Here is a 27823-nt window from a genome sequence, read left to right as displayed (position 1 = left end):
ATTGGACAATTTAATTAAGGGGGGTTCAACAAAACCCCAAGCCTAAAATCCTTTTATTTATGAAAGTGGAAAAAGAAAATTAAAGGTTAAAGAAAATATGTGCCCATAACCAAAGGAAGAACTGGACAGGGAGCACACGTGTACCTTGGTAAGAAAAAGCTTGTTATTGAGGAGGTTGGACAGCTGTGTAAGGCCTTGTTCCACAGTGCTCCTTCTTCCTGCTGGAACATCTAAGCTCTTTGGAAGTGGAGAGTCAATGTTTACAGGGAAGAAGATTTTTTCAACATATGTCTTAGAATCCAGAAAGGGAATTCCAGAACCTTCAAGTTCACTACTAAGATCCATCATTTCTGTCATTAAGTCTGAAAGAAGAGTGGGTGACACCATGATAAACAAGGAGGAAATAGCTCTAAAATACAAGATAAACAAGACCAAATCCAACGGATATAAGGTGGGAACATACCACTAAATTCCTTTCGACATTGATCTCCTACACGGGTCTCCAGGTTCTCCAGTTGCACAAGCACTTTCTTGTAATCTCTCATGGCCATCTTACTTTGCCTTCTGAAAACATTACCAAGAAGTAAAGGTGACTACACAATGCAGGTAACATTTTTCCCCATCAAGAACAGCACTTGGTGACTTATAGGCTTGATAATAATGTATGTGAAAAAGATTACTTTTCCCCCGCATTGTTTTCCCTAGATTTGTCCCTTAACTTACCTGTACATATAAATAATTATTAGCACAATAGGGACAAGAAGAGCGGCTCCAACTGCCAGTCCAATTTTGGCTTCCTTCGGAAAAGCAGTTTGCCCATCTACATCATATTTTACTTGTCCAAGATTGAATTGAAGGTTTCCCATATGCACCTGATGGAAAGGAAGTAGAGAATAATTTAGACCCTGGATAGAAGTAGTCACGAACAATCACCCCCTTATGTTCAAAAGCTCACCACAAATTCTGGCAGAGATGTGCTCATGTCCAATGGCTGTGGTGATTCAGGAGGAGGTTCACAATACAGATGATTGTGCGTCAGGGTTTTCACATTACAGATGCCATGTCCAATTGTTGCAACAACTTCTTGTTTACTAATTCCAGAATCAAGTCCCTCTCCCTTACAATAAATGTAAAATGGGTTAAGCTTATGGAAACCAGATAAAGAAAGAGGTAAGAAGAACTAAGCAAGATGTTGCCAGATGTAATTGTTGAAAAATAGTAAGAAGGCAAGAATTTGTACCTCAATATCAAGAACATTCCCAGGTTTCAGATTATATGGTTTGCTTGGGCTTTCTCTGTTCAAAGGTTTAAACGTTGGGTTTTTGATATACGTAAAGTTCTCTCTGAGGCTGCTGAATGGGATCCGCACGTTGTCCAGGACAAAGAACACATCCACAAGTTCAAAAGTTTCACTGATGCTTGGGGAGTAACATTTCAGGAGAGAGGAGGAATTGTGGTGGCATGGCCCACTAAACTGAAACACACAGAAAAATGAGTTTATGAGGGATTTTTCACAGTCATGGCCTGCTTTTATAACCTATAGTTGATTTAACATATCAGCTGGAGGATCTGGCTCCACCACCACCAATCCAATGATTTACAGCATACACACATACATGTAAGCATCATAACATGCTAAAGGACAGGGATATGTAATAATTGCTAGTGGCAACATGTTCTTGGAATCCAGCGAGCATTAGGGTTGATTTAGCGTCTCAGATGTATAGGGGAGAGAAGCGTGGAAAAATAACAGCTCCAAAAACATCTCCGCCAACAATTTAATTTACACCGCAGCATAAATAAACACATATAATAGACTCCAAAGTCAAAGCATAATCAACCTCTTGTATGGAGCCATGCTCTAGTGTTCTCTTCCGCCTCCTCTTTCTCTTCTTCTTTCTACCACTACCATCGTCCACTCCAAGCTCTTCAGAAGATAGCTTGGCCAAAACAGTCATGACTGGGGTCTCCACCACATCCATGTTTGTACCTTCCACCCAGATAACGCGTCCTCCTCTAAGAAAAAAAAAAAGGAAGGTGAAAATATGAGCATTGCCAAGAGGTCCATTTGTGCAATCCATTATCTTCTGTTCACCTACCCCTGGAAGCATCTAGAGGGGTTTGCCGATGAAATGCTTGGGTTCTCTGTATAGCTGTATTTTTTGTCCTCTACAATCCGTTTTGCACTTCCATAAAACACACTAACTGACTGATCTTCTTGGATTGGGCTGGCACCTGTGGCACAGTGTATCTCTTCTTCTGTTACTCCACCATTTCGTCTAGAAGGGGAGACAAAAAAAAATTTGCAGCCTGCAACTGGCAGTGATAAAGAAGAATACAATTAAAGGGGTTGTTCACCTTCCAACACTTTTTTTCAGATACTTTACCAGAAATAAAGGCTTTTTTCAATCACCTTCTATTTGTGACCATTTTTCTAATATTGACATATACATTTTAATTTTTCACCATTTCATAATTTTTCTTTCTGAAGCAGCTCTGAGAGCGTGGTCACCGACTGTCACTGTTTTAAATTGATACATAAGAGGATACATTTCTGATTTTTGTCCCTGCTGAGTAGGCAGCTGTTATAATTGATGCAATAGTTGCTAATATTCCACAGACACTGCAGAGGAACGTATCAACTAATGTAGCTAATGTAACAGTTCAGAATCTTCACCTGAATTACTAAACTGCCAGACTGAAGCACCGGAGATAGGACCATGAAACTTTAAATGTCCGTTTTGGAAAATTGGTGAAAAATAAGAAAGAAAGTCTTCATTTCTGATGAACTGAACTTAAAAAACAACTGAACTTAAAAAAGTGTTTTAAAGTTGAGCAACCCCATTACATTTAACTGTAACATAATCACAATTGGATGTGAAGATTGAATTTCTTTCAATGGTTGAGTTCTAATGACAAATTGCAGACTTTACAAGCAACAAAATCTAAGAAATGGTCGAGTAGTATAACAAGGGCGCATTCAGGTCTCGGTTTTCCTTTTAAAACGCTTGTTAGTTGCCAGGATATGTCCAATTTTGGCTTTTTGTAATAAAACTATAAAATAATAGCTGGTGAAAAAGAAAGTTGTGGCCAGTCTGCCAGAAAGAAAAAAGGCAGATTTGGCAAAGTTACAACTGCGGGCTTAGAAGCCATGTGTCCCGAATGGCAGCAAATTGTAAAGGTGGGGGCCTTGGAAATATATGATCTGCTTCCCCTTGGATTGAAGTCCCTTTTCTGACCTGAACCGTAGTAGATGCATTTTTGGGAGTCTGACAATACTGTTACACATTAAGACCTGACCAAGATATTCACCTACTTACATTTTACAGGGAATATCCCCCACTGTAACGTTAATCAGATCTCCTGTTAGAAGCTTGGAACCAGTGATGGTTATCAGAGTTCCGCCAGCCGCAGGTCCTTGTAGGGGATGCAGTGACTGCAGCACAGGGTCCTGTTGGGTGTTATCATCGTAATTAAGATTTAGCTAATCAACAAAGCACCAGTACAGAAGTGCAATCCTGAATATCCTAGTGCTGGCCTAAAATTTTAGATACACAGGCAATAGTTTCCTAGTCAACACACCTGATATGTGAAATGCTGGGCTGAAACCCCTGGTTGCTGATCGTCCACATACACCTCTACCGGGCCAGACTTTTCGGCATCGCTGGCAGACAGGGTGCAAACGATTCTACAAGAAAGAATCAATATTTAAGCCTCTATTTTCTAAGCTGCTACAGAACTAAGCAATCCACTTGTCCAGATGGTTAAGCCAGAACGGAGGCCATAGTGAGCCACTGTGATGAGGAAGCATGGATTATGGTTGCAGGTGGTTTTATTGGTAGAATAAAATGCATTCAATGTTAACTTTAATTGTCCAGTCCTATTGTTTTGTGGCTACATACTATAGATGGACAAACTGGTTATATTCAGCCATAAAAATGGGCCATTTACTATACAAATCACAGTGTGCAATCGGCCGTGGCCTTGCCCATATGAACAGCTTGGCACATTGTAACGTGATCAGCAGAACAGCTTCAGCTTCTATTTGGTTATATCTGCAATAACAAAGTTATCCAACAGGGGGCGTAAGCTACTTGTGGAGGTTTAAAAAAATAATGACGTTTTCAAAACAACCTCATGTATACGATATTGTTAGGCAGAACCAGCTATGCAACTGCCACAGGGGAATCAGGTGTGCATATAATGTGTGTGGTAGTTACTGTAGGCCATGCAAAGCAAGACTAAACTACTTTTCTGTGTATAACAAAAGCAAGAACCTTTTATGAACTCCTTAGATGGTATTTCAAGCAATTAAAGGATTATAGAAATGCTACACCTTATATTTTGTGATTCTACCCCAGCCTAAGACTACTGCAGCCCTTTATCAGGGAAGATATGTGCCTCTGAAGATGCCTCCAGTAGCTCCCCATCTTCAATGACTGTATAAATAGAATATAAAATTCACCATGTTTGTAATTCATTCAGATTCACATTACATGGCAGTATAGAAGCCGGTACATTCTGTATCTGACCTGAATAATCAGCACTGTAGCATTGCTACTATGATAGATGAGCATCAATTTCTTCTTGGCCCCTATGCAGCATTTCTAGCCAAAAAACAAGGAAAATTAAATTCATGGGGGATGCCAATTTGCTAGACAACCCCTGGTAAATCGCCAATTTATTTCCCTGTTCCTCAGGCACTGGCCTGGAGGTCTTTCTTATCCTGGTTTCCCAGATATCCCTTGCATCTTTATTAGATTCTACACCTGACAGGTGGATACTCTTACCTTATAAATTGGAATTTTGGCTCACAGCAAAAAAAAAGAAAAAGTTTTTATGATTTGTTTGCCTTGCTGTGTGATTAATTTGTATGAACCCTTCAGCAGCTCTTTAAAAATATGCATCTTTTGCCATTCATGCAAGCTGTACAGTACAATGAAGTATACTTGCTTTAAATACTAACCTATTAGAAGTAATGTAAAGATCTGGTAAAAGGGTGCACGGGTGGCCGGCCACTTTAACGGACACATCTTCCGCTTTCTGTCCCATGTTGGCTCCAGTGATAGCGAGTGTGGTCCCACCCTCAATGATACCAGTCAATGGTGAAAACTGGCCAAAAAGAGACACGGACATTCACTTATAAAGCAAATTAACAGTACAAAAACATACATGTTCCCACCATTGGAATGATTAAATTAACCAAACCATGTTGGCTTCATGCATAGACCTTTATTTACCGAATTGATTGTTGGCGTGGGACAAACATCGATAGCACTCTGCTGGCACTGACTCTGATGCAGACAGGCTTCACCTTCCATCTTGGCACACCACATACAGTTGTATTGATCATGCAAGGCCTGGCAGCGACTGCAGTCTGACTGTCCAACCGAGCAGTTATACAAAACCACTAAAAAAATAAAATAAGTTATACAGATCCACCATAAAAAATGAGGAGTCTGACAGAGCCATTATAGAAAAGGAGGAATTATACAGGGCCCTTATGGAGAAGGAGGAATTATACGGGGCAATTATGAAAAAGGAGGAGTCATACAGAGCCAATATCGAAAAGGAGGAGTCATACAGGGCCATTATGGAAAAGGATGAATTAGACGAGCCCTTATGAAAAATTAAGAATTATACAGAGCCCTATAGAAAAGGAGGAATTATACGGGGCCACTATGATAAAGGAGGAGTCATACAGGACCATTATGAAAAAGAAGGAGTCATACAGGGCCAGTATGGAAAAGGAGTCGTCATACAGGGCCATTATGAAAAAGGAGGAGTCATACAGGGCCAGTATGGAAAAGGAGTCGTCATACAGGGGCATTATGGAAAAGGAGGAATCATACAGGGCCATTATGAAAAAGGAGGAGTCATACAGGGCCATTATGAAAAAGGAGTCATCATACAGGGCCATTATGAAAAAGAAGGAGTCATACAGGGCCTTTGTGCAAAATGAGGAGTCATACAGGGCTTCTATGGAAAAGGAGGAGTCATTCATGGCCATTATAGAAAAGGAGTCGTCATACTGGGCCATTATGAAAAAGAAGGAGTCATACAGGGCCTTTGTGCAAAATGAGGAGTCATACAAGGCTTCTATGGAAAAGGAGGAGTCATTCATGGCCATTATAGAAAAGGAGTCGTCATACTGGGCCATTATGAAAAAGAAGGAGTCATACAGGGCCTTTGTGCAAAATGAGGAGTCATACAAGGCTTCTATGGAAAAGGAGGAGTCATTCATGGCCATTTTAGAAAAGGAGTCGTCATACTGAGCCATTATGAAAAAGAAGGAGTCATACAGGGCCTTTGTGCAAAATGAGGAGTCATACAGGGCCATTATGGAAAAGGAGGAGTCATACAGGGCCATTATGGAAAAGGAGTTGTCATACAGGGCCATTATGAAAACGGAAGAGTCATAGAGAGCCATTATGGAAAAGCAGGAGTTATATAGGGTCATTTTGAAAAATTAAGAGTCATACTGAGCCATTAAGGAAAAATGCAAAGTCATATAGAGCCATTATGGAAAATGAGGAGTCAAACATTATGGAAAGGTCCCCAAGTATTGTTGGACTAAAGTCAGCATTCTTCAACATATAATCAAGAGTTAAAGCTTAATAGGATGTTAGCGGACAAGGTCAAGAAACATGGCACTATGGGAAGAAAGGAATTAGAAAGCCTTATATAGAGAAGAATTCAGAACCTTTCTAGGAAAGAAGGAATTATATAGAGTCACAATGGAGAAGTCCCACAGATCCACTGTGGTAAAAGCTCTATAGAGCCATTATGGGAAAGGAAGTTATACAGAGCGAATTTGGGCAAGAAAGAGTCAAACATTTGGTATTATGGCAATAGAGAGGTTTTGAAGATAAAAACACCAGGTGAGAGAGGAACCCATTGTGGGGATATGAGAGGGAAGCAGGTGGACATACCCTGAATGTCTTCTTTATCATCCACTCGATGACCATTGCCCGTCTTTACATAAACAGTAGCCCGATGCTCCAGCGTATGCAGTGAATATTCAAACTATTAACATGATAGAAAATATTTAGGAAATATCCAGATTATCTACTCTAACATAAAGCCATCACTTTCTCAGTAATGAAAATGCATAAGGATTTGGTCCAACCAGGGACCCAAGATTTAGCCAAGTGCCAAACGGAATCAGTGATTTGTTGTGTTCATACTCACAGTGCTGCCCACCTTTCCCATCTATACAGTACTGTGTACCCACCTTGTGCGTCTGGCAGTGCACTTGAAAAATGTCTTTTTCTCCAGTCACATTCTCAATTTGTGCAGGCAGTGTTGTTGTGGTGCCATGGGCCTCAATTACACAGCTATAACCCAGAACCTCCTCCTGCAGAAAAGACAGAATTACATTAGCTGACTGACATTGTAAACCTGGGGACACACAAGTCACACAGTGTGATCATTCAGTACAATTTAGGTACATCTGGATGCCTTTACATTGCTTTAAGGCTAATTTCAGATGATGCTGTGGGGCTCATTTATCAACACTGGGCAAATTTTCCCATGGGCAGTAACCTATAGCAACCAATCAGTGAGTGGCTTTTTTCAGCCAGCTGCAGGTAGAACAATGAATGCAACAATTTGATTGGTCGCCATGGGTTACTGCTCACGGGCAAATGTGCCCAGTGTTGATAAATGACCTCCGTTGTGTCAATCAAATAATGTGACCCAGAAAATGTGGTAATTTAAATATATGTTAAAGGGTGTTTCGCCTTCTATTAGTATGTTATAGAATGCCCAGCTCTAAGCAAATTTTCAATTGGTCCTTATTATTTATTGTTTTAGAATGATTTGCCGTTTTCTTTTTCCAGCTTTCAAATGGGTTCACCATCTAAAAAACAAATGCTCTGCAAGGCTACAAATGTATTGTTATTGCTACTTTTTATTACTCATCTTTCTATACAGGCCTCTCCTATTTATATTCCAGTCTCTTATTCATGTCAATGCATGGTTGTTAGGGTAATGTGGACCCTAGCAACCAGATTGCCAAACCAATTCCAAATTGTCTCAAAATATCACACTCTACATCATACTAAAAGTTAACTCAGAGGTGCGCAACCCCTGTAATTAAACACGCCATTATCCTGATGGGCCCAAAAATATTCTGCTGTATAGCCCAGTAAATTGCAGCTGGCAAATAACACTTCACCTTACTATTGTAATTATTAAAGGGACATGAGAATGACAAACTATGAGTAAATTCTATGGCCTAGTTCCTCTTTAAAGCAAATCAGACATTCTAAGATTTCAGTTTTAATTTGGTTACTGGGAGCTTTGTATAATTGGCGGTTATGGATGATATTCAATTTAGCAATTAGCATGTCATCTCTCAATGATATAAATATGCCTGTACTGAGTACCATTTGCTCATGGGTTGGATTTTATGTTAAAAGTAAAGGCATCAATTGTTCACCCACCTTAAGCAGTTGTAAATTACGTCCAAAAAGATCCAGTTCTCTCTCTACACCAACAGGGATCAATGTCGACCCGTCAACGCTCTCTATTCTTGGGCAAGCATCTGGACCACCCTGCTATAATCAAACAGATGGGGTAAGTGCACATGTATTTATAAAGTAACCACCCCAATAATGCGTTTCTATGTGCTTCTTACGCTTTGATTGTCTATGATTGCATGATCTGGGCTGCAGTTTTGTACATCATGAGTGCAGCGATAATCATTCACGCACCAATGACAATCCCACTGGCTGCTTACACATCCGGCACACCTACAGGCACAAATCATTTCATTAAACATTTGCATTTAACATCCGTTTACCTTAAGATTAAAAGCACTGCAACATTAGTATGGAACAGAGGATTGTACCTCCATACGAGAAGCTCTTGCTTATATTACATCTTGCTCCTCACCCAAATAATTTTCATTCCAGGGCAGACAAAAGGAGCAAATATTATTATCAGTGACTCATGTTTTAAGCCAGGGACAGACAGCATGAATGGTTTTGATGTACCGGGGATAAAATATTAGCTATTCATTTCCCAAGTTTTAATTTTCATGGTTTTATTACCTGGTTTAGTTGCAACTCACTGGTTATTAAAAAAATAGTCAGTGGGCAGCAGTGTTTTCCGGTAGTATGATCTAAGAAAACACAACCTGTTTTGGTGCATCGGCAAGCCCAGGCCGCGGTCCACAAGTAATAATGAATATTTGTATCTCTCTGAAACAGCAAATCAAATTATACTAGTAACATATATGTATGGGGACCAGTGTTCCCTGGATTCACATCTGACTTTAACCCGCTCCCTCTCGAACCTGGGCCGGGCTGGTTTGTCCCCTCTGTTTATAGACCCATGCCCGTCCCACGGAGACAACACTAAAGGGTTGGGGCAGGCACAAGTCTATAAATTCAGGGAAAGGAAGCTGGCAGTGCGAGGTCGCAGGCGGGGAGAGCGGAAGGGCGAGCGTGAACCGAAGATTTTTTGTGGTAGCTGCTTTGAACCCACGGGTTTCATGCTGGCCTGCACATTTAGTAAAAATGCATGTAAGATAAAGGCTAAAGGGGATATATATATATATATATATATATATATATATATATATATATATATATATATATATATATATTCCTTCATAAAAATGACTTACGGGGCAGTAACGGCCAACTTCATAACAGCCTCGCAGTCATAAAATGAAAAATTCCTCTCCACTACGGTGATGGTCTCGAATATGAGAGCTAGCCGCATTACCACGTGATCTGAAGGAGAAAGAAAAATAAATTGCAAGGGTGTCAGAACCAGAGGAATTTGTATCAGGGATCTGGCTAGCTTAGACAACCCCCCTTCCCCAGCACAATAAAACATTTCAACCTTCTTATGAGAAAATTCAGTCTATTTATAGTAGGGATGCACCGATTCCAGGATTTGGTTCGGTGCATCCCTAATTATAGAAATGGACTTCCCTTGGAGTCCTTACCAGTCCCTGCAGGTCAGATTCGATAAGTGTATATTTATAACTTAAACCCTTCTCTTACTTTTCTTCTCTTACTTTGGCCAAATCATTTCAATCTGGTCCCCAGTGATTATAATGTCTTCAAAATTAGGTCACCCCCCCAACACTTAACAACCTAAATTTACAAAACATTATAGAATATTTAATGGCACAAGAGGAAATTAAATAATAGGCACAAAGTTTGCAAGTGGTCCAGTAACCCCTAGCAACGGGAAAGTAGAACTTTTGACTAATTGCAAAGGTTGCCCGGTTACCAAACTTAAGAAAAACTGCACTTTCTATTCCATTACCCTGTATATTTTCAAGACAGTTCTCAGTATTAGAGGAAATGGGAAGCGGTCACGTTAGACATCACCCTGGTTAGTGTGAGTCATGCCCAATGCTGTGCAGAATTATTGACACATACAGATGACATTACACGGAGCAAATGCTCAACTTCCCTTCCGTAAGGGACAGAAATACATTTGGGAACTCTTAATCTCTTGCCAAAAAGTTTGTTACCAAATCAACCTCAAAGTCTCTTTTTTTGCAGACCTCTATTGGGGAAAATGTTTGATATGAAATAACAAAAGTGTAATAAAGGATATCTCTAGAGAAGTAAATCTAGAGAAGCTGACTTGCTGATTAATCATTGAAGATGTTTCACTACTCACCCGAGCCATCTTCTTCAATAAATAAAGTATAAAGGGGATACCTTTATTGGCTAGCTAAGATGATAATCACATCAAGCTTTTGGAACACATCAGTTCCTCTTTCAAAGCCAATTGCCAGAACTTTTTTGAACGTTATTCAGGTATGGGACCTGTTATCCAGAATGCTTGGGACCTGGGGTTTTACCGGATAACGCGTCTTTCCGTAATTTGGATCTTCATACCCTAAGTCTACTAGAAAATCATGTAAACATTAAATAAACCCAATAGGCTGGTTTTACTTCCAGTAAGGATTAACCATATCTTAGTTTGGATCAAGTACAAGTTACTGTTTTATTATTACAGAGAAAAAGGAAATCATCTGTAAAAATTTGGATTATTTGGATAAAATGGAGTCTATGGGAGACAACCTTTCCGTAATTCGGAGCTTTCTGGATAACGGGTCTCATACCTGTAGTAATGAACCTTATATCAAGACTAGATTATTTTTTGCTTCTGTCCAACCAAGATTTTAAACGGCTATCTGGGATTTGGAAGTCAGCGACCCTAGCACCTTGGTGGGATATTGAGGGGTGGGATAGATATCTCTTGTTATCATTATTTCTTCACTGTTTATCATCAGACCCCTTCGTACTGATATTATAATTTATCCTTCAAGCAGCTGCCTGATTGCAATGGCCACCTGTATCACATTGATGACCACAATCGCATAGACACCAACAGCTCATATATTTACCAGGTGGGGATACTGCTTAACTACACCATCCCCCTACATTTACTCTATAAATTACATTTTTCTTTATCCGGCTCCAAGGAGCTTTCATATTCTTATTTTCATCTCGCCGGTGTGGACCATTTAGCCTTATCCTATTTTACACCATGGTGTAACTTGACTTACTGTGTCCTACTCACCTTTCCCAGGCTCACTGGGGGGCAGCTCATTTGGCAAGGGTGTCCTGCAGGTGACACGGTCATCTATTATGTGAGCTTCATTAGGTATGTCACCAAATAAGCATTTCCAGCTGCTCTGCTCTTTCACAAAAAGCAACCTAGGCACAGTCAGCGTTACCTGAGATAATAAAATACGGGGTTACACAAATAAAAATAAAACGCAAGTATACAGAGCCACCAGAAAGTCACTAATTCCATCCACCCATAATAACGATCACCCACAGAAAAACCACCACCATCCGCAGAGAAAGACCCCAGAACCACAGTCATCCTTACATCAACATTACACAGCCATTATCAGTTACATAGACATGGCTCCCATTATAAACAAAGATACAACGCAAAGTTATCCATGAAGAAACCTAACATCATCTCGGTGGAAAACCCCACACAGCCACCATCATTCAGTTAATCTTCTACACAGTCAGCGTACCTCTGTCTGCTGTGTTCGGCTCAGGTTGGCTGGGGCGATGTCTTCAATCGCTAAACATTTCGTCTCTTTATCATAACTCCACAAATAGTGGTTCTTCTCAGTGTAATCCGGACACTGCTGTTTCTCTGTGCACCTGAACAGAAACAGAACAATTAGTCGCACAACGAAAGAATGAGCCGGGGGCTCTGTATCCTCCCGTTGCCAATAAGAATTAATTTTGCATTATTTTTCATCCTGTGTGTTCCTAGGATTCTACCTTGCAGGTTCCAACGGATTTGAAAACTTAAGCTCGCCATAGATGCGCAGATTTACCTGCAATATCAGACAACCAAACGGACGTCCCCATCTCCCGACCTGCCAGTAACCTTCAGTTTAAATAAAGTAGTAAAAGAACAGATCAGACGATGTTCTGCCCCTGACAGCAATTGTACGAAAGTTTATGTCCGACAAAAGCTGGTGACAGTCTCCCACTGAAAATCGGCCGATCGGCAATACATGCAGAGATATTTTCGGCAGCCGACAGAAATCTTTTAAACTGTCCAAACGACCGATCTCCATGGGGCGAAAAATGACGGGACTCTCCATACACTGTCCGAAAATCGTACGAATCGAGGATTTGTACGATTGGATCTTTGCATCTATGGCCAGCTTAAAGGAGAACTAAAGCCTAACTAAAGAAGTGGCTAGAAATGTTGTACTTATGTTTTGTGCTTCTGTACCAGGCAACCACAGCCCTTTAGCAGTAAAGATATGTGACTCCAAAGATGCCCCAGTAGCTCCCCATATTCATTTCTGCTGATTCACTGCACATGCTCTGTGCTGCTGTCACTTACTGAGCTTAGGGACCCACTTACAATATACAGTAGAAATAGGATAGAAATGTCACAATATAAGGCAGATTAGTAATTAATACAGATAATTACTACATGGCAGCACAGAAACCAGTGCAATTAGCATCAGAATTTAATAATCAGCCCTGTAGCATCAGCTTATATTACAGGGGAACCTCATTTTCTGCTGGATAATTAGTGACGACCCCTAAGATTAGCTTCTCAACAGCTGCTCAGAGCCCACTGAGCATGTGAGTGTCACAGACACTTTCCAAGATGGTGACCCCCTGTGACAAGTTTGAATCTGGATCATTGCTGCTATTGACAAGCTGAAACTTTAGCCTCGTGCTATAAGTTCAGTAAACAGAATATGGTATTTTTAGTCATATTCATTTTTAGGATTTAGTTCTCCTTTAAAAGAGGTGGATCACCTTTAAGTATGTTATAGAATGGCTAATTCTAAGAAACTTTTCAGTTATTTTTTTTTAGCTTTTGAATGATTTGTCTTCTGACTCTTTCCACCTTTCAAATGGGGGTCACTGACCCCATCTAACAAACAAATGCTCTGTAAGGCCACAAGTCTATTGTTATTGCTACTTTTAATTACTTAAATTTCTGTTCAGGCCTCTCCTATTCATATTCCAGTCTCTTATTCAAATCAATGCATGGTATCTATGGTAATTTGGACCCTTGCATCCAGACTGCTGAAATTGCAAAATTGGAGAGCTGCTGAATATAAAAGGTAAATAACTAAAAAAAACACAAATAATAAAAAATGAAAAGCAATGGCAAATTGACTCAGAATATCACTCTCTACATGATACTAAAAGTTAATTTAAAGGTGAACAACCCCTTTAAACTACCCCTTTAAACTAACCCCTTTATACTAATGCGTGCCAATAGGAGATCCTTCTTTGGCAACTACATGAAACATACCATGGCTGTCCCTTCACAACCTACCTTCCTTGCAGGACACACCAGCCACAGAAAGGGTCTCCAGCGGCAAGACAGGAGTCACAGGAAGAATAGCTGGAACATTCGGCAACAGGCATTTTAGTGACCTGGGTGGGGAGAAAGGGAGGAATGAGAGCCCTATTCTCAGGGCCGGCCTTAGGCCTATTGGACCAATTGGGCCCAATAGGGCCCCACACCTCTGGGGGCCCCGCACCACAGGGCAGCACAGATATTTCCCTCAGCACATGATGCTGCCTGGCCTGCCCCCAACTTTGAGAGTCCAGCCCATCCCCAAATCCGTAGGTCCAGCCCACCCCCAACTCTGATAAGCCAGCCTGCCCCCAACTCTCATAGACCCAGCTTTCCTCCAACCTTGATAGGCCCTGCCTGCCCCCAATCCAACCAAGCCTGCTCCCAAGCTGAATTGGCCCAGCCTGCCCCAAACTAATTGGCCCAGTCCACTCTCCTATTTCCTCCCTCTCTCTCTTACCCTGTGTGCCCCTATTATGTGCCCCTATTTCATCCCTTTCACTCTCTTACCTTGTCTGCCCCTTTCCTTTCTATTTTGTGCCTGTATGCCCTTATTTTCCTAAATACTTGGTGTGTCAGTAGCCAGCAACACTTTGTCTAGGGGCCCCGCCAACATGGTCCCAATTGGGCCCCACATTTGATAGGATCAGCCCTGCCTATTCTAAATGGGAACATCAAGCAGCAAATAAACATCTAATCAAGTTATACTCGTATAATAACCTGCGCTCTGCATTACTGGTAGCCAGAACCAGAGCAGAGAACAATGGCGTTACTGTAACACATAATTGGAGTGTGAACCAGTAAAGCAAAAAATAAGGATAATTGGGCTAGTCAGAGCTACAAGCACGTGGGACGCTGTGAATAGCAACATCACAACATTAGGACTCAATGGGAACGACTGGGAGCGACCTGTGGTTTGCAATGTAAAAAAGCAAGTTTCACAGTAAATAATTATAGAGCAGCTGTTGTTATACTATCACTACCAACACTCCAAGCTGTGATTTATGATGCAGTAAAAAGCTGGAAGTCAGCAGCATAGGTAACCCTGAGAAGTGACCCTCAAGTCTAATGACCAGTATGAATGCACGACTTCGTCCGACTCCTCTTGGTTTGAGGTAAAGGAATAGAATGGCCAAGTCTAAGCAACTTTTCAACTGGTCTTTTAGTTCTTTAATTATTTGCCTTTTCCCTCTTGCCTTTTCAGCTTTCATATGGGGATTAGTGACCCCCATCTAAAAATAAATGCACTGTAAGGCCACAAATGTATTCTTATTTCTACTTTTTATTACTCAGCTTTCTATTCAGGCCCTCTCCTATTCATATGGCAGGTTTTTTTTTTAATATAAATCAGTTCATGGTTGCTAGGGCAATTTGAACCCTAGCAACCAGACAGTTGAAATAACCAACTGGAGAGCTGCCGAATGAAAAGCTAAGTAACTTAGAAAACACGAATAATAAAAAATGAAAACCCAATTGCAAATTGTGTCAGAATATCACTCTCTATAGCATACTAAAAGTTAACTTAAAGGTGAACAACTCATTGAATTTAAACTTACAGCCTATGTAATAAAAGCTGTACTATAGCTCCCTGAATATTATGCAATCATGTTATATTCTTATAGTATGTATAAACCAATCTCACGCCGTATGCTTTTATGTGGTAAAGGAGCAGCACTTTCCAGGTTGTCTGATCATACAATATTATTCAGTGGGGTACATATATGGCCCTAGGCCCCCCACAAAGAATACAATTTTAGGTTCTTTCCTCAATTCACAAACCATCCCTCTGCCAGTTTTTACCAGGCCTTCTTTCTCCCTGGGACCCCTGATAGTTATACTACTGCTATTGGTTGGTTGAAGCTATTGAAGCATACTTTATTTATATACAAGTATGGAACCTATTATCCAGAACGCTTGGGGTTTTCTGGATAACGGATCTTTCCGTAATCTGTCTCTTCATACCATAACTCTACTAGAAAATCATGTAAACATTAAATAAACCCAATAGGTTTTCCTTCAAATAAGGATTAATTATATCTTAAGGTGGCCATACACTATTAGATCCGCTCGGTTGGCGTTATCGGGTTAATCCGAACGTTCGGCCGAAGATCAGATTACAATGATGCGAATGGACTTGGACAGGTCGCAATACAGCTTCAACCAACCAATGCGGTCCTGGCTTGAAGAAAAGAAATCAAACTTCCCCGATCAATATCTGCCTAAATTGTGGCCAGATATCGATCGAGGTACCCATTGGAAGCCCCCACACACAGGCAGATAAGCCGAATCGGTGTAAAGGACCAATATCTGCAGCTTTTATCTACCCGTGTATGGCCACTTTTAGTTGGGATCAAGTATAAGACACTGTTTTATTTTTACAGAGAAAAAGGAAATCATTTTTTAAAAAAAAATTTCCATTATTTAGATAAAATGGAGTCTATGGGAGATGGTCTTTCCGTATTTCAGAGCTTTCTGGATAATGGGTTTCCGGATAACAGGTCCCATACCTGTAGCTGTAAAATGTTACACTGAACATTATAAAAGCTTTTCAACAATGATATCAGTCCCTGCCATAGCATTGCATTGCATAGCAGGGTCGGATTGGGTCGTACCAGACCCAATCCGTTCCGAAAACTCCACCCCTGCCTGACGCCAGTGTCGGACTGGCCCACCGGGATACCAGGAAAGGTCCCGATGGGCCCAGGTGTCAGTGGGCCCTTGTGCTGCTAAATATTTGGCCTATTTCATGGCCATTCCCTATTTCTATGAGAAAAAGAGGCTAAATAGATGGAATAATCGATATAATATGTAAAGAAAAGAGACTAGGAGAATAGAGGTTGAGTGAGGAGAGAAAGAATAATAGTACTGACAGTGGGGCCCTGGTCTAAGATTTTTGGGTGGGCCCCTGGTGTCCCAGTCCAACACACCGATAAACGATGGTATGGGAGGGGGCAGAGCAGGATTTTTGGGAAGGGGGCTAGGGCCTTGATCTGCTAACCCTTGTGTGCCCTGCTGGCCCAGACCCACCTGCACTCCAGACCTCCACCCCCCGATCGAAGAAATGACTAGCACAGGTAGGCGTGGGGGGCCCTGATGCAACAGACCCGGTGGGCCCAGACCCCCCCCCAGTCCGACACTGAGCAGAGCTTACAATCTAAGGGTAGGGTTGCCACCCGGCCCGTAAAACACCTACCAAGGCCGGGGCCGGTATTAAAATGTAGCTGCCGGTAAATTTGTAATACCCCTAAAAAAGGCCATTGGCCCGCCCCCAATCCGATCAAAACTTACCTTTTTCGCTGCCTTCTGCCCATTATGTGCCGTGGTTCCACCCCCTTTGATGTTACGGGCCGTCCCTTTTGTTTCCGCCCCCACCACTGGCCCATCGCGTACTGTTGCTCCACCCCCTTTGACATCACAGGCCGCCCCTTTTGTTCCTGCCCCACCACTGGCCGGTAAAAATTTTGTAAAAACGTGGCAACCCTATCTAAGGGCCCTATCACATTTACACACACTAGGGTCAATTTCCTCAGGAACCAGTGAAGCTGCCTGTATGTTTTTTGGGTGTAGGAGAAAACCGGAGTATCCAGAGGAAACCAGGCAACATAGAAATGCCTTACATATATGAAACATTCCATTCTCGTGCAGAGAATACCAAGTCACTTCCCCACCTTTGATTCTGTCATAACGTAGAGTTGCTTCGCCTTGTCATCTAGAATGAGGTCAGAGTTGACAGGAGACCCTTGCAAAGATGCTACTTTACTGTACACGACTCCTGTATTCGAGGACACAAATACCTGCAACAACATATACACAAGCTTTGGTTTTGCTTCTAAGTAAAATATTACAGGTATGGGACCTGTTATCAGGAATGCTCGGGATCTGGGGTTTTCCAGATAACAGATCTTTCCGTAATTTGGATCTTCATAACTTAAGTCTACTAGAAAATCATGTAAACATTAAATAAACCCATTAAGCTGGTTTTTGCTTCAATAAGGATTAATTATACAGTATTGTAGTTTGAATCAAGTACATGGTACTGTTTTATTATTACACAGAAAAAGGAAATTATTTTTTTTTAACATTTGAATTATTTGGATAAAATGGAGTCTATGGGAGATGTCCTTTCCGAAATTTGGGGGTTTCTGGATAACGGGTTTCCGTAAGTTTCCATACCTGTACTATTAAAAGCCACAGCAAAGCCACTTGGGTTGATTCAGTGAAATAGGACATGGTAAGATTCACACATGGAACACAAAAGTCAAATCGTATGAATGAAGTAAAGACCACAACAGCCCCGGTTGTATGATACAGTTACAGATAATTGAAAACCGGCCTAGATCAATAATGGCAAATGTCACTTTGCACGTTAAAGTGGTGGTTCACCTTTGAATTAACTTTTAACATATTATAGTACAGTAAGTTCTTAGCAATTGTTCAATTGGTCTTAATTTTTTTCTTTTTTTATAGTTTTTTTTATGGATTATTTGTCCTTTTTCTGACTCTTTCCATCTTTTCAATGGGGGTCACTGACCCTATCTAAAAAAAAAATAAAAGCTCTGTAAGGCTACAAATGTTAACAAATATTTGTAAGGCTACAAATATTTCTTTCTTTCTTTTCAGACCCTCTCCTATCCATATTCCAGTGTCTTATTCAAATCAGTGCATGGTTGCTAGGGTAAGTTGGACCCTAGCAACTAGACTGCTGAAATTGCAAACTGGAGAGCTGCTGAATAAAAAGCTAAATAACGCCAAAACGCCAAATAATAAAAATGAATAAATTGCACATCATCTCAGAATATCACCTTCTACATCAAAGTAATAGTTCATTTAAAGGTGAACAACCCCTTTAGAGCCAATGGTTGCCGGCAGACACTCTTCAGACTGGATAAAATGTATTTAGAAGCTTGCACGTGAGGCAATGGTCTGTGCTGCTGCAAATTACATGATTATTATTACATCACCTATTTGCTTTATATTTCAACATAAATTCCCTGTAACTTATAGCCCCCCCACCATCCACCAACTCACTTTGTGAATATTTCCAGCAGCATCCCCCAGAAAGGCGACGGTATAAGTGTCTTCTGCCAAAGCTGCCACAGCAGTGAGACTGGGCTGATCCTCCAACAGCGGCGTCGCTTCAACTGGAACACGGCTGGCTATTGGGCTTGGGGTGTGTTCCCCACCACACTGGAACGACTTAGGTGAATCCTGATTAAGAAAAAATGGATTATTCCAAGCCACAGCCTCCACCAGTGTTGGACTGGGATGCCAGGGGCCCACCAGAAAACCTTAGACTATTGGCCCACTTTCCAAACTATTATTCCTCCTCTCCTCACTCAACCTCTTTATTCTCCTAGTCTTTTATCTCTACATACTATACTCAATTCCTCCATTATTAAGCCTCTTAAAGAAATAATGACCATGAAATAGCCCAAATGATTAGAAGCAAGAGGGCCCACTGAAACCTGGGCCCACCGGGAGTTTTCCTGGTATCCGGGTGGACCAGTCCAACACTGGCCTCCACCCCTACAAATCAGTTTCAGCTCCTGATAAAGGATAAATGAAAGCATCACACTTCGTTTTTTTTGTTTTTAAAGGAGAAGGAAAGGCCTATTTAATTGGGGGTTCCAAATATTAGGCAACCCCAGGTGATTATACATACTTACCTCACACCCCGGGCCAGTGCTCCTTTCAGGAGAAAACTGCAGTGGTCCGAGGGTTCTTCCAGCGAGCACCATGGATCGATCGGCTTCCTCCTTTCTTCAAATTTCGTTAAATTCCGGCTTTTCACGCTACTGAGCATTTGCACTCGGGCCAGTGCTCCTATCAGGAGAAAACTGCAGTGGTGGTCCGGGGATTCTTCCAGCAAGCACCACGGGATCCATCGGCTTCCTTCTTTCTTCAGATTTTGTTAAATTTTGGCTTCAGCTTTTTCCTCTACTGAGCATGTGCACCAGCGTGAAGAAAGAAGAACCCCGGACCAGTGCAGTTTTCTCCGGATAGGAGCACCAGCCCGGGTGCCGAACGTTAGGCACCCCCAATTAAATAAGTCTTTCCTTCTCCTTTAACATCACAGGTATTTTGTATTGGTTCCCAGAATTTCCAGTCTGCACTCCCTGTGCATGCATTCATTGTTTAACTATAAGGTTATTTGGAGGCTGCACAGTACAGCACCGTGGTCTAATAATGCTAGGGATGCACCAAATCCACTATTTTGGATTCGGCCGAACTCCGAATCCTTCGTGAATGATTCGGCCAAATACCAAACCCGAACCCTAATTTGCATATGCATATTAGGGGTGGGAAGGGGAAAACTTTTTTTACTTCCTTGTTTTTTGACAAAAGGTCACGCAATTTACCTCCCCGCCCTTAATTTGCATATGCAAATTAGTATTTGGTTCGGCCGGGCAGAAGGATTCAGCCGAATACTGCTGAGAAAGGCCGAATCCCGAACCGAATCCTGGATTTGGTGCATCCCTAAATAATACCACTTATTTAAAACCATTTCATATAGGTATAATTGAGCACCGTGATTGATACAAATTCTTCCCTATTATCTTCTGGAACTTTTGAAGTACTGTGGTTGAAAATTGTGCTTAGGTTATAGCCCAGTATTTATTTATTACTACTAATTGGTAGCGCATTGTGAACAATGGGGAGTGGCCCCTACTAGTTTGCTCCTGTTGGAGTTTTTATGGGAAAGGGAAATACTTTTTTTTTTTATTTGTTTAAATAAAATATTCGTGATCTTAGACTTCCACATTTTTTCCCACAACTTGCATTTCTAGAATGTTATATCTGGTTGTTGCTTCTCAAGAGAAATGATACATGTGCAATACTGACAACATATAGGAAAACTGCCATGGGTAGGACAACATAGAGGTAACCCCTGGGATTTGCGTGTGGATTTGCGTGTGGGGGCAAACAGCATTAGTTTGTGGCTTGTCTCTGTTCAAATGCATTGCTGAGTGTAACACAACTGTTCTTTTATTCAAGGGGATGTAAACATATATACACATCTATCTTCCCCTTGCTAGTCTCTGCTTTGGGGTTTCCAGTTATTGATGAAGTCAATAAAGCCTGACGGCAAACCAAGTTACGTTTCAGGCCTTCATGAAGGACGGAAAGCTTGGATTCTAGTTGCTTTTTTTTTTTTTTTTTTAAATGCAGTTAAAAGCAATTTAGAAGATATACCGCATTATGGCCATTGACCATAAAATTCCAAATGGTGGAAGCTGTCTGTGTTGTTCATTTGATTGTTGTGTGTTTGGATCACTTGGAGCAGAAACCTTACTAGTTAGGGACTGCATTAGCTGGGGGAGTATAAGGCCAGCCGTAGTCAATTTTTGCTAGGGTCACACATGGAAGCCTTGACCTTATCAACTGTTGCTGTATCCAGTAAGGGACTACCCTAAGGTCTTCTGCTGGCTGCTGCAGGTATGGACTGTAGCCGGTAGGAAGCAGACCAGCAGAGAAACTACAGAGATATCACTGCTGACATCCCAATCAGTTATAATATATCTGGATGATTGCAGAGCAGCCAAACACTATATTTTGCAATTGGCTGACTCATTGTCGTAAGAAACAATGGGTTGCAAGCATCTACCCAACTTAAGGCAAATGCTGCTGGCCACATGACTCACAAGCAGACATGTCTGGTCTTACAAAGGGTGGTTGATACCATTTTCATTCACTTTCCCAGTTCAAGTAAATTCCACAAGAACATCACCCACATAACAATGAACTAGAATGGCAACTTTGAGGACAATACATTTACATTTCAAAGTTTAAACACATACCGGAGAGAGCTTAACACACTTTGAATTGACTCCGTACTCTATTACAGCTTCTTCTTTATTGTCTTTATTCTTGCCTTCTGCTGTATAGCACAGCTCTCGAGCCCTCTCTATGGTCATCTCTATGTCTTCCATTTTGTAGGAGCAGAGAGCTGTCCGACTGCTGGGATTTGGAGTTGGGCCTTGACTTGCTGCAAAGACTACAAAGAGTTCTCCATTCCTTGTCTCCAGATAGGCAGCTTGTGCCAGGTTATAGCCTCCTTGGCAGACAAGAGGCACCTCAACGTAAGAGTAGAGGTGGATATCCCCAGTGCAGACACTTCCGAGGTAAGTATTGTAATCCATCTGTGACTTACCTCGCCGGAAAAACAAAAAGTAGACATGATTTTTATTGGAGAAAATACCCACAAACGTGTTGTTGTAATCCGAAAAGTCTCCCACTACCAGTTTTCCGAGTCCCTCATTGGAGAATACAGGCGTCTTCCCTAGCTGTCTTATTGTTATTGGGGGTATGCCACTTGACAATCTAGCTGTCAGGCCCCGTCCGACAAACAGAAGGGGATGGTTGTCCAATGACCCTTCTACTATTCCCACGGTTGTGACTTTGGGGTCATTGGCAGCTACAAACTGATTGTCCCCCGGATCTATTGTCTGAAATATAATATCAGAGATGTTACTTAGCCTCCTTTTCTCACAGATGCCCTGAAAGACTTGACCACAGGTTATGAGTTCGCTACCATTAACGTTAACAGTCAGTAGCTTGTTAGTGTTGGGGGTCACAGTGGCTTGAGGACAATCCTTAAGTTCTTTAAATGGAAGACACTCTGGGCTGTCTTCTCTTGGGCCCGTGGAGTCCTCAAAGAGAAGTTGTAGATCAGGGGAAAGCTGGAAAATCCAGTTGACAGCCCCAATGTAGATGAAGCCTGAAGTGGGATCACGTGCCATGTGGTTGAAGGTGACATTGGGCCTAAGGAAAAAGGAGGTAGTGGAAACAGGAAGACAGTTGCAGAGGAAAGAAAGCAGAAAGGGAGCCAGGCCCAGCATAACGATGAGCTGCCAGGGAGAAAAAGAGGAAAGATATTATTGTTAGTTTGACACATAAACCATATGTATCATTTAGGCATACACACCCCGAAATCCCACTGGCATATCTTGGTGCTAGCTCTAAACTGGGAACAGCCCCGTAAATGTTTTTTGTAACAATGTTTTTTTTATTTCCAGTTTTCGGGTATTTAGTATTGCAGTACTTATTGTGTATTTTCAGCAAACACGTGTGGTTTTCTAATATAAAATAATTAATTCTTTGAAAAGAGCCCTTACAGAGAAATAGGTTTTCAATGCGGGTAGGTTGCCAATAATTTATTTACAAGCTGAAATTCTATGGATTTTTTTTTTGTTATCTCTGCATGATTTGTTATTTGAAGTTGCCCTTTAATCGCCTTCCTTCCACTTCATGACAAGAAGTGAAAGCAATAGGAGGCCAAAGATTGCTTTCAATAGCAATTCAATTTACAAATAACTATAAAATCTTTAAATAGTGTATAATATAGTATATATAGTTTAGCATTACATTCAAAATTGTATAGAAAGTCTTTATTTAATTTCAACATTTGGCTTCAGATATTCGCATACAATACATACAGCCTAAATTTCCCCCAAACAATCCCTTTCCGTTCTCAGGAATTAATCTTTTCTCCAGAAATCAGACTGTAGAAGGAAACTGCAATTCCCAATGTAAAGACAACATCATCAGTTACGTTATTTCACACTTTGATATTAAAAACGCAGAAACAGGTTGAAGTTCTGGGAATATTTCCTCACTTCAATAATCACTACTTAATAGGGTTACACAGTTGGCATTTGGAACCACAACATTCCCTGCTAATTTGGCATATGGTTGTGAATTTGTTTTGGACCATTACCACAATGACAATTAAAAAAATGTAAAATAAATCAAAATATAAAAATGCCATTTAAGACAAAACATTATTAAGTATTCAGTACAGTTTAGTGGATTATCTATATCAAAACAGGGTTTTGATATTTGTTTCTCAGTGAATTGTAAAAACATTTAAAGGGATACTGTCATGGGAAAAAAATTTTTTTTCAAAATGAATCAGTTAATAGTGCTGCTCCAGCAGAATTCTGCACTGAAATCCATTTCTCAAAAGAGCCAACAGATTTTTTTATATTCAATTTTGAAATCTGACATGGGGCTAGACATATTGTCAATTTCCCAGCTGCCCCAAGTCATGTGACTTGTGCTCTGATAAACTTCAATCACCCTTTACTGCCCTTCCCCCCCCAGCAGCCAAACAAAAGAACAATGGGAAGGTAACCAGATAACAGCTCCCTAACACAAGATAACAGCTGCCTGGTAGATCTAAGAACAGCACTCAATAGTAAAATCCAGGTCCCACTGAGACACATTCAGTTACTTTGAGAAGGAAAAACAGCAGCCTGCCAGAAAGCATTTCTCTCCTAAAGTGCAGGCACAAGTCACATGACCAGGGGCATCTGGGAAATTGACAAAATGTCTAGACCCATGTCAGATTTCAAAATTGAATATAAAAAAATCTGTTTGCTCTTTTGAGAAATGGATTTCAGTGCAGACTTCTGGGGGAGTAGCACTATTAACTGATGCGTTTTGAAAAAAACATATTTTCCCATGACAGGATCCCTTTAAAAAAAGAAAAGGTTCAGTTTTCAGTGGGCCACAAAGTAGATTTGGGGATTATTACCATAAATGGGGTGGATCCGGGATGTGACCATGCATCCGCTGTTGCAAACCAAAAATATGGAAAGCCCCCAAAAAAGTGTTCCAATCAAATGATTATAAAAAGTAAAAAAGATTTTATTAGGACATAGGGAGCCTAATGCGTATGTTGCCGAATGGGGCACTTACTTATAGGCCCCATTAGGGACAAAGCATTTTTTTCTTATTGGTAGGTCGGGCCCAGGTAACACTGGATAGACTAATAATTGGGTATTATTATATTAGAATTTTATATCACTATAAAGATATTATTATAATAATATAAATATATAATTGGGTATTATAATATTATATTGGTATATATAATTTTATAATAGTAGTATGTGACCCCATCATTACTGGCTTTGGTGCATTCCTATTAAACAGTTGTTGTTTACATAGGCTTAATACTATAGCAGGTATCCAGGGTTGCCACCTTTTTTGAAAAAAAAATACCGGCCTTCCTATATATTTTTCTTTTTTTATTAATAACATTGGGATCAACCATAATTGTTACCGGCCAGGTGGCAACCCTACAGGTATCCCATTTGGGTAAAAGGAAGAAACAGATTGTACTTATTAATTGTACTTAGTGTGCGATTGCTGTACAGCACCTATCACACTGCTTCCCGGGCGGCTGGGAGACATACACCCAGACCCACCAAGCATGACAGAAGATGCCTGTGTACTTAAAATACAGTACACTCCTGTTTTTTGGATATTGCCGTCTATGCAGGATGTGCCAGAGTAAGCAGTATGGCAGCTTTCATATGGCCATCACACAAATGGTTGTGCCACCTGGCAGCCACAGATGATGCTGCTCCTTTGGAAGCAAGACATTAGTCTGTGCATCTTAAGGGGCTTCCTCAACTCTACCGCCAGCGAGGGCTGGCCATTACCAGCTACAAATATTACTTGGGTGTGTAGCTACCCCTTCTCCTGCCACTCCTCCCAATTACCGACGCTGTAGGAAGCCGACCCTTTCCTAACCTTAACTCAACAATCACTCGAGTGAACTAAACAGATTTTGCATCTGCATCATTATCCTTTATGTGAATCAGGCATATAAAATGTAAAAAAAAAAAACCCTCATATCTTCACTTGTGGCAAATGTAATCTGTTGCATCTCCCAGCAACTGCCTGAACTCGGTCTTGGAAATAAGCCCGTCTGACCCTAATAAACGCACACACATAACCCAGACTTCAGGCTGATCACAAAAAGATAAATAAGCAAGTTAACCAGATACCTCAAGAATGAGTGTACGCCTAACCGATACATGTCATTTTCACAAGATGCATTAATAGGAAGGTTAGATCAACTTGCTGCACCCCTGAATAAATATTTATATAGAGGCAAGATTAACAAAGGGAAACAAAACCACTCATGCTCTGAATGATGTTACGTAACTGGTACAGATGTATTAAAGTTTTTTTTTTAAAACATTTATAAACGTATAAGGATACTGGGCCTCATTTGCTAAAGCAAGGCAGGGTGAAAAGTGTAAAAAAATTAGCACAAAGCACCACGTTGTTTGCACTTTGCACCATGCTCCATGCTGCAGGTTGTTTGAAAAAGACCTGCGTCTTTCATGAAAGGTGGGCTTAGGGTAGGGTTTCCACCTTTTCTGGAAAAAAATATTGGCCTTCCTATATATTTATCTTTTTTCCCCATTAATAACATTGGGATCAACCATCATTTTTACCGGCCAGGCCGGTAAAATACCGACCAGGTAGCAACCCTAGCTGAGGGTGACCCAAGCTTACACACATTCAAACGCAGTACCATGGAGCCCTTGCCTGTACTTACCCTCTGCTGGGAAGTCAGGTGCAGCAGCTAAGTGCATGGACCCTTTGGGATGCAGTAGCATAAGAAGGGGTCTGAGAAGGGGCCCCTAGGGTCAGACTAGGGGTAGGCAGAAGAGGCATATGCCTAGGGTACAAAAGTGGGGATGGGCAGTGGGTACAGACTGCTTCTGTCAACTACCCCAATTTCAACTTTGGGTAACTGTGCCTGTGGGGCTCCTTAGGGAGTTCCAATGCGATGCAAGGTCACCTTTGAGCACTGCCACTACCACATGTCCCCCAAACTCATCCCCACCCAGATCACTAGTCAGGAGCCTTGCCTTGGGTGCTGCTTCAGTTTGGCCTGCCACTGGGAACCCCTGAAGTTATGCACCAGACAGTGTCATTTGGCTCTTGCACTTGCGCCAGGGGCAATGACAAGTGACCTCTCCTATCATTTTTAAATGTTTAAAAAAAAAAGAAAAGTTTCGATCTGTGCTAAAAAAAACAAAATTCTTCCTATAAAAAGTTGTTTCTTTGCCTAAGGGTCAGGCCACACGAGCAGATTCGGGGAGATTAGACGCCCCAGCGATAAATCACCTCTTCTTCGGGGCGACAATCTCTCCAAATTGCCTTCCCCCTGCCCTCCGTCGGCTAAAATGAAAATTGCCTGCGCTTCCTTTTCCGAAGTCGCCCAAAGTTTCCTCGTGAGGGAAGGCAATTCAGGGAGATTGTCGCCCCTAAGAAGAGGCGATTTGTCGATGGGGCGACTAATCTCCCCGAATCTGCTTGTGTGGACTGACCCTAAAACTAGCAATGCCTCTGCATCCTCCTGCCACACACTCCTCAAAGGGTTATAACACACAGACAAAAAAAAAGAGCAATAGAAAAGCTGCTAAGAGTGCGTTATCCAATAGCGAACTAAAAAATGAACTTGCCCTTTAATTTAGGATTTCATTTAGGATTCAATAGACTTTCATTATGGGTACAAGAGGACCAGTATGCTAAGAAAAACAACTGACATTTGTTTCAGTATGCAGTGAGAACTACCTAGGACCAGTGTAAACAATAAAAACCCACATTTTATAAACCCAAACACTGCTCATCCTCATAATGGGTCTGTCCCTTTTATGTTGGCAACACCAAACACTGATGAAATGAAAACGATTAGTGTCCCTCGTGGACACACCCCTTCAGCAATCACACAAAGTGCTTCCAGTGATGACTACAAAAGGGAACCTCAGACCTCCATGCAAGGCACGATCATGAATGAACACAAACCTTTCTTCTTCTTTTAGAATGGGAAATAGGTGTCTGTCTGGACGCTCTTTATTTTATAACGCAAAGGCAATCCATTCTTGATATGGCTGGCTTCATAGGGAAGCAACATATAAGGATAGGAATAAGCGGTGGTTTATTCTAACATTTTTTTGATATCTTGATCCTATGTTCAGCATCTGTCTGTCTATCATTGAAAGGCTGTCAATTTAATTACAACACTAGCATATAGAAGCGTAACTTTTCTCTTGAAAAGAGGCAAAATCCGAATATCCTACAATCAGTTGACCTTACTGACAACTGGAAACGTACCAACTATGGTGCACCTGCTGGGATGTGGGCCATACTTCTGCTGTCCACAATGGGA

The 27823-nt window shown here is 41.2% G+C and overlaps 1 protein-coding gene across 3 annotated transcripts in view; it reads right to left on the bottom strand.

The window, feature by feature from the left end:
• Positions 1–27823, bottom strand: part of LOC108705395 (plexin-B3-like) — a 51845-nt gene that overhangs the window by 5571 nt on the left and 18451 nt on the right. For 2 of the 3 annotated variants that reach the window (XM_041572470.1, XM_041572471.1), the window contains exons 2-23: positions 21645–22694; positions 18874–19053; positions 17514–17639; positions 13822–13922; positions 12032–12164; positions 11560–11716; positions 9635–9743; positions 8642–8756; positions 8448–8561; positions 7235–7357; positions 6933–7026; positions 5241–5410; positions 4967–5112; positions 3583–3688; positions 3321–3451; positions 2100–2279; positions 1842–2016; positions 1241–1474; positions 956–1117; positions 724–872; positions 464–564; positions 145–362 (exon numbers count right to left, since the gene is read on the bottom strand). In XM_041572470.1, the coding sequence (XP_041428404.1) occupies positions 145–362; positions 464–564; positions 724–872; positions 956–1117; positions 1241–1474; positions 1842–2016; positions 2100–2279; positions 3321–3451; positions 3583–3688; positions 4967–5112; positions 5241–5410; positions 6933–7026; positions 7235–7357; positions 8448–8561; positions 8642–8756; positions 9635–9743; positions 11560–11716; positions 12032–12164; positions 13822–13922; positions 17514–17639; positions 18874–19053; positions 21645–22685 (4065 nt within the window). In that variant the 5' untranslated portion in view covers positions 22686–22694. The remainder of the gene's footprint in view (positions 1–144; positions 363–463; positions 565–723; positions 873–955; positions 1118–1240; positions 1475–1841; positions 2017–2099; positions 2280–3320; positions 3452–3582; positions 3689–4966; positions 5113–5240; positions 5411–6932; positions 7027–7234; positions 7358–8447; positions 8562–8641; positions 8757–9634; positions 9744–11559; positions 11717–12031; positions 12165–13821; positions 13923–17513; positions 17640–18873; positions 19054–21644; positions 22695–27823) is intronic. The other variant, XM_041572472.1, reaches the window with a different exon arrangement.

This window comes from Xenopus laevis, chromosome 8L (genome assembly GCF_017654675.1).
Source record: "Xenopus laevis strain J_2021 chromosome 8L, Xenopus_laevis_v10.1, whole genome shotgun sequence".
Lineage (NCBI taxonomy): Eukaryota > Metazoa > Chordata > Amphibia > Anura > Pipidae > Xenopus > Xenopus laevis.
Note: the sequence above shows the minus strand (reverse complement) of the source record. Positions and strands in the feature narration are given on the sequence as shown.